Here is a 12,553-nt window from a genome sequence, read left to right as displayed (position 1 = left end):
GTTTAAGAGATAAAACATTTTGAATAAACAGGTTAAAAAAAAGAACACTATCAAGTTGCGACAAGTGGCGTAAATGACTTTTGCAAAGAGTGTTCGATTTCGCGAGACATAGCGCTCGCTATATTTTACATGTGTTTTGGGCGCCAAAACAACGAACCAAGTAGGGCCTCACATTATTTTCATCGTGGTATTCTGCACTCCCGAGTCGTACACTAGGACAATTGTTGACCAATTGATTTTAGCACTAAAAAAAAGACTAAGGGCATGTGTAATGGTGCTATGAGTGCCACATAGGATAAATGATGATGTGAAAAAAAAAGGACTCGTAAGTAAAGGTTTGTCTTTTCTAAAATTAAGAGAAGACAAAAAATGATTTCTTAGCATATTTGTTTCACCACGTTTTTAAGAAATACTAGTTTTGAATATATGATTACGAGATGACCAATTATAAATATTATTTTATCATTTCTAAATTACATACAAAACTTAAATAAGATTATCTTATCTGCTACCATTGCACATGCCCTAATTGATTCGAGTACGACGCACATCATCATCGGTCGGGTACAATTATAATTCCCGCGCGGTGGGAATCCATTTGTGCAATGCCAAAGTCGCCGCCGCAGCAGAAAGCAATCGTCTGCGTGGTGATCACGACTCGCGAGCATCCGCTACAGGAACGGCTGACCTGCGCGACCTGCTTGGATGGCAGCCATGGCGCCAACAAAGAACGACGACCAGCCGCTGCACATCCTCTTCTTCCCTTTCCTCCTTCCTGGCCACCTTATCCCGATGGCCGACATGGCCACTGTCTTCGCCGCTCGCGGCGTCAGGTGCACCGTCCTCACCACGCCCGTCCAAGGCTTCACCATCCGCTCCGTCATGGACCGTGCGAACGACAGCAGCGCCACCGGCACCCCGATGTCCATCTCCGCCGTGCCTTTCCCCGACGTCGGGCTCCCGCCGGCTGCCCAGAGCGGGAGGGACCTTGCTACCTCCGGGGACTACCACGACAGGTTCCTCCAGACGGCGGAGCTGCTCCGTGAGCCCTTCCGCCGGTTCCTGTCAGACCACCACGCCGACATCGACGCCGTGGTCTCCGACAGCCTCTTCCACTGGTCCGCTCACGCCGCCGCGGAGCACGGCCTCCCGCGCATCGCGTTCCTCGCCACCAGCATGTTCGCCCGTGCCTGCACCGACACCCTGCTGCGGTGCAACGTGTTTGAGTCGTGCTCTGACGACCCCCGTGCCGTCGTATCCCTGCCGGGGCTGCCGCACCGTGTCGAGCAGCGGCGGAGCCAGATGATGGACCCCGCGAAGCGACCACATGAGTGTGCGATGTTCCAGCTCGTCCACGCCGCGGACCGGTCGAGCTACGGCGAGCTCTTCAACAGCTTCCGCGAGCTGGAGCCGGGCTACGCCGAGCACTACCGTGCCACGCAGCTCCGCCGCCGCGCGTGGCTTGTCGGGCCGGTCGCGCTCGCCAGCGGCAGCGTCGAGGACGTGGCGTCAAGAGGCGCCGTCGCCGGCGCGCTCTCGCCAGACACCGCCGGGTGCCTGCGGTGGCTCGACGCCAAAACAGCCAGCTCGGTGGTGTACGTCTCCTTCGGTACGATGACCAACTTTTCGCCAGAGCAGATGCGGGAGCTCGCCCGCGGCCTCGACCTCTCCGGCAAGAACTTCGTGTGGGTCATCGCCAAGGGCAGCACCGCCGCGTCGTCTGACCCGTCTACGCCAGAGGCGAACCGTGGGTACATCATCCAAGGTTGGGCGCCGCAGGTGCTCATCCTAAACCACCCTGCCATCGGCGGGTTCGTGACGCATTGCGGGTGGAACTCGACGCTGGAGGCCGTGAGCGCCGGCGTGCCGATGGTGACGTGGCCGCGGTACGCCGACCAGTTCTACAACGAGAAGCTCGTGGTGGAGGTGCTCGGCGTGGGCGTGGGCGTCGGCGCCGAGGACTACGCGTCGTGCTTGGAGACCCACCGGGTGATCGCCGGCGAGGCGATCGCAGAATCCATCCGGAGAGTGATGGGGGAGGAGGGCGACGGCATGGCCATGCGGAAGAAGGCGAAGGAGCTCGGCTTGATGGCGAGGGGCGCGGTGGAGAAGGGCGGGTCGTCGTACGACGACGTCGAGCAGCTCATGGAGGAGTTGATCGCCCGCCGGAGTTCCGTCGGATGTACCGCCGATGGGCAACGGTGATCCTCTAGCTATCACTCGATGTCACTGTGAATTTGTTGTAACATCATTCCCGTTGTGTATGTGTATCCTATCTCTATCTGGATTCTGGAGCGGCAGTGTGCATTTGCTGTACAAGCACCTGAAATTGTTTGAGTTCCTGGGGAAATTTAAATTTGTTACTGGTGTCGAAGAACTGGACTCCGGGCCGTACATGTATGTAGACGCGCGCTTCGCTGCGCCGATTTTCATTGTCGCGTTTGCTGTATAGTTCTTTGTCATTTTCCTATTGCCGATGTTTGTTGTATGCCATGTGTTTCGTTGTTTGTTTTCGTAGGCTGTTGATGTGGCTGCCTTGGTCCTGGACTTTTTATTGGACATGGAATTTTCCTATGTGTATGAGTGGTGGGCGGTTGAGTTCCTACACGTGTCAGCCAAGAAATCTACACGGACCTCACATATCCAATAGCCAGACCCAAGCGACTAAAACAACAAATGCCCCGTAACAACCGGGACGTACATATCTAATCTAGTGCACCAAAGAGCTCCCTTTGTAGGCAGCTTTATTATCTTTAGAGACATGCAAGCAGCAGGATCATACTTCATATGCATGCAAAGGAACAAAGTCCAAAAACAGCAGATCATACATAAGCAAGATCATGTTTCTTATATGTGCATGCAAAGGAATATTCTTATATTTTATGATAATGATTTGAGACAGGAGTAAGTTCGCATGTAGCAGATCATAAAGCTATATGTACTTCCGGTCATATAAACAACAGATCATATGTAAGCAGGATCATGCTTCTTATATGTGCATGCAAAGGAATATTCCTATATTTTGCGGTAATGATTTGAGACAGGAGTAAGGTCGCCTGTAGCAGACCATTATGTATTTCTGATAATATACATATACAAAGTACATAAAACCATATCAACTTCAGCCAAACAGCCAGGGGGATAACGAAGGATTTTCTTCAGGAAATTGCACCAGGTTTACCAACCACCGATGCATGCTTGTCTTTGGTCACCTCCAGTAGTCCAGCATGCTCGAAGCTGTCAGGAAAAAGACCCATGCAATGAAAACACAAAAAACAATGGATCAAGGAAGATTAGACCTACAACTTGAATCTAAAACTTTGCAAGAATAATTTTAGTACCAATGTAACTCTCTTTTGCAATAGCCCGTAAATAAACTATTTTGGAGCAAGTAAAACAATCTTTCCACGAAAACATCAGGCAATTAGAGCTCCAAACAAAGTGAAGCCAATCCTCAGCAACCTCGGACTGCAGGTAATACTCCGGTAGGTTCATATCGAAAATTTAGATGTTCACGGCACAATTAAAAAACAGTCCAAAAAGACATAGGTAGTACATTTCATTTATTTTTATTTTTGCGGGGGGTAGTCCAAAAATTATCAATCTTGTCTGGCACGATGACACTCCTTTTTGCCTGAAGTATCCACCAGTACACATCACCATTGTGGCATCGTCTACTCCATTATCCTTCAACTTACTAATTTGTCTAGCCATAGAATAACCATTATCAAGCTCGCTAATATATACCAATATAAAAAGACCCAAAGGGCAGATCTAAACCATCTCGACCATCAAATCATGTTATCTAGCGGTTCAAATCACTCCAATGTTGAGCACCAAACACGTTTAACGCTTTAATTATCCATCACTGCCATTAATTATAAACACATTTTGACTCAACGCTATCCCATGAAATCTGCCATGTAATTAATATTCTACCATTTCCGTGAAAAAAGTAAAGATATCTTACCAAATACCAATGTGCAACAGATATATCTTACCTAATATAACGTGCAACTAATATCCTACCTAATATAAACGTGCATTGCACGTACATGGGAACCGTGTGGCAGATTGCGAAACTGCCACATGCATCCGGCGCCATTAGTTCCGTCCCGATCTCCTTCCTTTCCCATACGACCTCCCGATTTCTTTCCTTTCCCGCACGATTCCTGATCTCCTTCCTTTCCCGCATGTCCTCCCCCACCGACCTCCCCGGATTTCCTTCCTATTTTTCGTAATCGTCAATTATGGCTCCACGCGCCTTTCTGGTTTTCGGCAAAAATAATGCTTGGACAAGGATTTGATCTCTGGTCTACAGATAATCAACAAAATGAGCTAACCACCTCACCTATGACACTCATTGTTGAACAAGCTAAGGGAAATACTGTTTTTGACATGTTTTTGCCTTTAATATGTTAGCACTGAAAAACTTATTGTTTCAAGCATCGTGGTAACTTTGATCATTGGGAATAAATTTGTTGAACCCGCCCCCCGGTAATTTCTGTAAACAGCATGATAACATTCACGCCATAGACCTGATAATTTAGATACAAACATCGTGGTAACTTTAACCATTGGGGAAGACAAATGTGAAAAGATACCCAATAATTTATGTGTAAATGGATGGTAATGTACGCAGCGCACATCTGATAACTGAGGTAGAAACACCATGGTAACTTTGACCGTAGGGAATATTTTTTTTGAAAAGATACTCCGGTATCTTCTGTGTAAATAGCACGGTAGTATACCTCCCTCCCCTGGCATTTTTATGTGTATAGCATGAAAATATATGCACTGCGATAATGTAACGCCCACGATGCGGCTATATCTCCCACATGTCGGAGCACGACTTAGAGGCATAACCGCATTGTAAGCAATGTCGCAAGTGGGGTAATCTTCACACAACCCATGTAATGAATAAGGAAAAGAGGTACATAGTTGGCTTACACTCGCCACGTCACACAATAGCATAAATATCATTACATTCATCCAGATACAATCAAGGTCCGACTACAGAACCAAAATAAAGAACAACCCCAAATGCAACAAAGTCCCAGATCGCCCCAACTGGGCACCACTACTGATCGTCTGGAAAGGAAACGTAGTATCGTCGTGAGTCCTCATTGAACTCCCACTTGAGCTCAGTCGAATCTCCTGGAATGGCATCATCAGTCCCTGCATCTGGTTTTGGAAGTAATATGTGAGTCACGGGGACTCAGCAATCTCACACCCTCGCGATCAAGACTATTTAAGCTTATAGGAAGGGTAAAGGGTATGAGGTGGAGCTGCAGCAAGCACTAGCATATATGGTGGCTAACATACGCAAATGAGGGCGAGAAGAGAAGGCAAAGGCACGGTCGATAAACTATGATCAAGAAGTGATCCTAGAATAACCTACATTCAAACATAACATGAGACCATGTTGTCTTCCCGAACTCCGCCGAAAAGAGACCATCACGGTCACACACTCTGTTGATTCATTTTAATTAAGTTAAGATTAAGGTTTTCTACAACCGGACATTAACAAATTCCCATCTGCCCATAACCGCGGGCACGGCTTTCGAAAGTTCAAAACCCTACAGCGGTGTCCCAACTTAGCCCATCACAAGCTCTCACGGTCAACGAAGGATATTCCTTCTCCCAAGACAATCCGATCAGACTCGGAATCCCGGTTACAAGACATCTCGACAATGGTAAAACTAAACCAGCAAAGCCGCCCGAATGTGCCGATAAATCCCGATAGGAGCTGCACATATCTTGTTCTCAGGGCACACCGGATGAGCGCTCCGTACAACTAAAACCAAACCTCGAGTTTCCCCGAGGGGCGCTGCAAAGGGCTCTAGTTTGGACCAACACTCAGAGGAGCACTGGCCCGGGGGTTTAAAATAAAGATGACCCTAGGGCTCTGGAAACCCAAGGGAAAAGAGGCTAGGTGGCGAATGGTAAAACCAAGGTTGGGCATTGCTGGAGAAGTTTTATTCAAGGCGAACTGTCAAGGGGTTCCCATTATAACCCAACCGTGTAAGGAACGCAAAATCAAGGAACATAACACCGGTATGACGGAAACTAGGGCGGCAAGAGTGGAACAAAACACCAGGCATAAGGCCGAGCCTTCCACCATTTACCAAGTATATAGGTGCATTAAAATATACAAGATATAATAATGATATCCCAACAATAAACATGTTCCAACAAGGAACAAACTCCAATCTTCACCTGCAACTAGCAACGCTATAAGAGGGGCTGAGCAAAGCGGTAACATAGCCAAACAACGGTTTGCTAGGACAAGGCGGGTTAGAGGTTTGACATGGCAATATGGGAGGCATGATAAGAAAGTGGTAGGTATCGTAGCATAGGCATAGCAATAGAGCGAGCATCTAGCAAGCAAAGATAGAAGTGATTTCGAGGGTATGGTCATCTTGCCTGCAAAGTTCTCCGAGTTGACGTTAGCTTGATCCTCGTAAACGTACTCAACGGGCTCCTCGATCACGTACTCGTCTCCCGGCTCTATCCAAAGCAAGAACACAAGCAAAGGGAGACACAATCAACCACGTGCAATGCACAATCAACATGATGCAGAACATGGCATGATATGCGGGATGCGGTATGCGGTGCATATGCATGCTTCGGAAAGGAAAGATTGAACCTGGCCTCAACTAGGAAAACCAAGAGTGCCACTGGAAAGAGGAGTTGATTTCGGTCGAAATCGATATAAAGATCACCGGAATCGGATGCACGGTTTGCAAATGACAAGCAAAACAAATATGACACAAAGCTGTGATTAACAGCACGAGGCCACCTAAAAGCATCAAGAACAACAAGCTATTGCACTCTAGTATAGCAACAAAATACATGGCAGGGATCCACTCAAGATACTTGACAAAAGATGAACATTGATCTACGGCTAATTCACTCAATAGCAGGTTCAAACAAGCATGGCAAAAGTGCAAAAGATATCAGGTTACAGACTTAGTGAAATTAACAACATGTCAGGAATTTAACATCAGGAAGCAATGTTTGCAGCATGATAACAACATGCTACAGGAACATATCATGGCAAAGCAATACATGGCCTGAAGCTCAAAGCATACAACAAAAGTCCCTTACTGACCATAAGCCAAAAAGGATCAGAAAATACAATGGCAACCATGTGGACATAGCAATTATCGTTAACAGATTCAGACTTAGTAGAAAACTGGAACATGGCAAAAACAGATATTAAGTAGGCATGTTTACGAGCTCGATGCACTCAGCACAAGGCATTGCATGACAAACTAAGCATACACCCAGCAAGTAGACATGGCATAGAAGCTAAACATGGCAAGAACAACAACATAACTTGCATGGATCAACTACAACAACGTCGGCAAAAATGCTTAACACATTAACATTCTGCCAGGAACATTTTATAGAAAAAGTAGAGCTCGATTGACTCAAGCTAGGGTGCTCCAAAATTGCAAGCAAAGACATGGCTGGATAGAGAATAACAATATCTACAAAACATCCTTACTGATCATGCTCAAAAGAGGCATGGATCACTCTGTAGCAACAAGGATACATGGCATAAAAATATTAACAGGACAAAGACTTAGAAGATTTCTAAGTCCCTGAAATCAGCAACATTACGAGAGCTACTTTGCATGCTTGTGTTAGTCACCACAGAGATCACAAAAATACATGGCATACACCCCTATAAAGATGGCATGGCATACTTCAAAACACATGTAGGGCTCAAGTTCATAGGAGGCACACTTTAATTATGGCAAAAATGACAAATGTCCAATTACTGATAAGAATCTGAAACTAATATAAACTAGCACTCTTGCAATAGCATTTAGGGCATCAAGATGAGCTCAAATGAACATGGTGCAATGGAATGAAATGAAGTACTCGTTGAGGCGAACAATTTGATGTGCTACACGCCCAAAACGGAGCCATGGATGATGAGTTATGATGCAATGAAAAATGCTAAAAGTTACTCAAATTAGGGCAAAAAGTCAACCCTAGGGTTTGGATCCAGATCTGGATCGGGATCGGCACGGAAAATGAAGATCGCCGGGAACACTGTAGCTGACCGGAGATGACGGAGTTCGCCGGATCCGGTCCGGCCCGACCGGATCCGCGGCGAGGCGACGGTGGCCGGCGTCGACGGAGCCGGGCGGTGGCGCGGTGGAGATGGGCGGTGGCGCGGCGGAGCCGGGCGACCGGAGCAGCGGCGAGGGGCGGCGGAGCTGGTCGGTGGTCGCGGTGACGCGGCGGGGAGGCAGCACGGCGGCGGGGCGAAGCGGGCGGGCAGCACGGCAAGGGCGACGTCCCTCGGGCGAGGCGGCGGCGACCGGGCCGGGAGGGCCCGATCCGGGCTCTCCAGGCCGGGGGAGAGAGAGGACTGGTGGGGACGCGTGGCGGCTCCCGATTGGCAGCGGCGGCGATGTCCGGCGCGGACCGGACACGTCCGGCGCGCGGAGAGGAGCGGGGCTAGGGTTAGGGGTGGTATGGATCCGGAATTTCGATGGAGGGACCTTTTTATAGGTAGGAGGAGCTAGGGGGCTCCAAATTGAGCACGGTTTTCGGCCACGCGATCATGATTGAACGACCTAGATGATGGAGGGGGTTTTGGTGGGTTTTGGACCACTTTGGAGAGGTGTTGGGCTGCAACACACACGAGACCTTTACGGTCCCTCGATTAACCGTTGGAGTATCAAACGAAGTCCAAATGGCACGAAACTTGACAGGCGGTCTACCGGTAGTGAACCAAGGCCGCTTGGAAAGTCTCGGTCTAATCCGAGAACGTTTAACATCCGCACACGAAAAGAGGTAGAAAGGGACACCGGAGGACATAGGAGCGCTGGAATGCAAAATGGACAACGGGGAAAATGCTCGGATGCATGAGACGAACACATATGCAATGCAATGCACATGATGACATGATATGAGATGCATGACAAAGACAAAAGCACACGAAGACAAAAACCCGACAACGAGGAAATAACATAACTTAGTGCCGGAAATGGCAAGAGTTGGAAAACAAATATGGCAAGTTACATACGGGGTGTTACAATACTCCACCACTACGAAAGGATCTCGTCCCGAGATCTAGGACTGGAAAAACTCTGGGTACTCGGAACGGAGGTGGTCCTCGCGTTCCCAGGTGGCTTCACGGTCGGAATGATGTGACCACTTGACTTTCAGGAATTTGATAGACTTGTTGCGAGTCTTGCGCTCAGTTTCTTCAAGAATAGCAACTGGGTGCTCACGATAAGACAGGTCTTCTTGGAGATCAATCTCTTCAAAGTTGATGGTGCGGTCAGGAGTCTTGAAACACTTGCAGAGTTGAGACACGTGAAACACGTCGTGCACATTTGCAAAGTTGGATGGAAGCTCAAGTTCATAGGCGAGATCGCCTCTTTTGCCCATGATCTTGAAAGGACCCACATATCTAGGGGCAAGCTTCCTTTTGATACCAAAACGACAAGTACCTTTCATTGGAGAGACGCGGAGGTAGACATGGTTTCCGATCTCGAAAGCCAAGTCACAATGCTTGCTGTCATAGTAGCTCTTCTGGCGCGATTGCGCGGCTTTGAGATTTTCACGAATGACTTTGTACATTTCTTCAGCCTCTGTGATCAAGTCATTTCCAAGAAGTTGACGTTCACCAGTCTCTGACCAGTTAAGAGGAGTACGGCACTTCCTGCCATAGAGAATCTCGAATGGGGCCTTGCCCAAACTCGCTTGGAAGCTGTTGTTGTAGGAGAACTCGGGATATGTAAGACAATCTTCTCACTTCATACCGAAAGAAATGACACAAGCCCTGAGCATATCTTCAAGAATCTGATTGACTCGCTCGACTTGGCCACTAGTTTGAGGATGAAAAGCTGTGCTGAAGCGAATGTTGGTGCCCATGGCCTTCTGAAAAGAATCCCAGAACTTAGAAGTGAAGATGCTACCACGATCTGAAGATATCAACTGCGGAATGCCGTGCAAGGAGACAATCCTGGAGGTATATAGCTCTGCCAACTGAGCAGCTGTGATAGATTCTTTGATAGGAAGAAAATGAGCCACTTTAGTGAGTTTGTCGGTGACAAGAAAGATAGCATCATTGCCACGCTTGGACTTTGGAAATCCAGTCACGAAGTCCATCTCAATATGGTCAAACTTCCATTCTGGAATGGCAAGAGGTTGGAGGAGACCAGCTGGTCGTTGGTGTTCTACTTTCACTCTTCTGCAGACATCACATTCATTCACGAACTGAGCAATCTCGCTTCATTCGAGTCCACCAATACGACTGCTTGAGGTCCTGGTACATCTTTGTACTTCCAGGGTGAATAGAGAGGAGTGAATTGTGAGCCTTGTTCAAAATGACTTTACGAAGGTCACCCTTAGGAACAACAATGCGATCCTCGAAGAATAGAGTATCCTTGTCATCAAGACGATAGCACTTGTACTTGGATTGACTCTTGGCAATCCCAATCTTCACCTTCTTCACCATAGCATCAAGAAGTTGAGCCTCACGAATCTGATCTTCCAAAGTAGGAGAGACTTGGAGGTTGGCAAGGAATCCTTGAGGAACAACTTGGAGATTAAGTTTGCAGAAAGCTTCACAAAGCTCCGGTTGGTAAGGCTTGATAATCAAACTGTTGCAGTAAGCCTTCCTGCTCAATGCGTCAGCGATTACATTGGCCTTTCCTGGAGTATATTCGATACTCGGATTATACTCTTGAATCATTTCGACCCAACGAGTCTGACTGAGGTTGAGGTTTGGCTGAGTGAAGATGTACTTGAGACTCTTATGATCAGTGAAGATGTCCACTTTTCTTCCCAACAAGAGATGTCTCCATGTTAAAAGAGCATGGACAACTACCGCCAACTCGAGGTCATGAGTGGGGTAGTTCTTTTCGTTGGGCTTCAACTGGCGAGAGGTATAGGCCACAACTTTCTTCTCTTGCATCAACACTGCACCGAGACCTTGAAGGGAAGCATCACAGAAGACCTCGAACGGTTTGGATTCATCAGGAGGAGTCAGAACTGGAGCAGTGACTAACTTCTCTTTCAGGGTGTTGAAAGCGATGTCACATTCAGGCGACGAGACATACTTCACATGCTTCTACAGGAGGTTGGAAAGAGGCTTCGCGATCTTAGAGAAGTTCTCAACGAACCTTCGACAATAGCTTGCGAGCCCAAGGAACCTGCGGAGTTGCTTCACATTCTGAGGTGTTTCCCAATTCACAATTGCAGACACCTTCTCAGGATTAACAGCTATGCCCTTGGCGGAGATGGTATGACCAAGGTAGAGAACCTCATCGAGCCAAAACTCGCACTTTGAAAACTTCGCATAGAACTGATGTTCTCTGAGTTTATCCAGCACCAATCTCAAGTGCTTGGCATGATCTTCTTTGTTCTTAGAAAAGACCAAAATGTCATCGAGGTAGACCAAGATGAAGTCATTTGTGTAGGCGTTGAAGATGAAGTTCATCATGCGAGAGAATGTTGGAGGAGCGTTGACAAGGCCGAAAGACATGACAGTGTATTCATATGAACCATAGCTTGTTCTGAATGATGTCTTGGGGATATCTTCTTCACGAATGCGAATCTGATGATAGCCCATACGGAGATCAAGCTTGGAGAATACTTGAGCACCTTTGAGTTGTTCAAAAATCTCATAGATGTTGGGAAGTGGGTACTTGTTCTTTATGGTCTTCTTGTTCAATGGACGGTAGTCGACACAAAGTCGGTCCGTTCCATCCTGCTTCTTGACAAAAAGAACACCACAACCCCATGGAGAAGAACTTGGTCGGATGAGACCCATACGCTCTTGAATATCGAGTTGCTTCTTCATCTCCTTCAACTCTTCAGGTCCAAGCTTGTAAGGACGTTTGCAAACAGGTTCCGTGCCAGGCTCAAGACGATGGCGAATTCAACTGGTCGGTACGGAGGCATTCCTGGAAGCTCTTCTGGAAAGACGTCTTGATATTCACAAACAACTGGAATCTGAGATATGGCATCCAGCTCGCCCTTCTCGTTGAGAGAAAATAGTCGAATGGTATCATCACGAGCAGCAAAGACGATTACATCCTCAGACGAATGTGTCAATTGAATCTGCCTGGAAGCACAATCGAGCTGAGCCTTGTGCTTAGAAAGCCAGTCCATTCCGAGAATAAGATCAATATCCGAGTCGCCTAGAACAATAGGAGAAGCTAGAAATTTGTGATCGCCCAACGTGATAGTAACATCTGGGACGCAGATATTATCTGTCATTTTCTTGCCCAGGGACACGATTGATAAAGATCTTTGCAAATGCTGATAATCACACTCATACTTTGATGCAAAAGGTTTAGAAATGAAACAATGCGATGCACCAGTGTCAAAAAGAACTTTTGCAGGAACATCGTTAACAGGAAGGTTACCCATGATAACTTCTGACGAGTCCTCTGCCTGAGCTGCGTTCATTATGTTGACCTTGGCGTGCTTGGGATTATGCTTGACCACTGCGGTACTGGCAGATCTCACAGGAGGAGGAGGAGGAAGACGCCTTTGATTGAAGCATTTGTTGGCA

The 12,553-nt window shown here is 47.5% G+C and overlaps 1 protein-coding gene across 1 annotated transcript; it reads left to right on the top strand.

Moving 5' to 3' along the window:
• The first annotated feature begins 553 nt into the window (after positions 1-553).
• LOC125548817 (scopoletin glucosyltransferase-like) lies at positions 554-2,468 on the top strand. The gene has a single exon (XM_048712356.2). It carries the CDS (start codon positions 706-708, stop codon positions 2,203-2,205), a length of 1,500 nt encoding a protein of 499 aa, XP_048568313.2. The 5' UTR covers positions 554-705; the 3' UTR covers positions 2,206-2,468.
• Positions 2,469-12,553: the final 10,085 nt, after the last annotated feature.

This window comes from Triticum urartu, chromosome 3A (genome assembly GCF_056163025.1).
Source record: "Triticum urartu cultivar PI428250 chromosome 3A, HENAU_Tu73, whole genome shotgun sequence".
Classification (NCBI taxonomy): domain Eukaryota; kingdom Viridiplantae; phylum Streptophyta; class Magnoliopsida; order Poales; family Poaceae; genus Triticum; species Triticum urartu.
This window is presented reverse-complemented; position numbering and strand designations above follow the sequence as displayed.

Coding starts and splice junctions, on each gene's coding strand:
- LOC125548817 (XM_048712356.2), top strand. CDS start 706: ATGGCAGCCATGGCGCCAACAAAGAACGACGACCAGCCGCTGCACATC.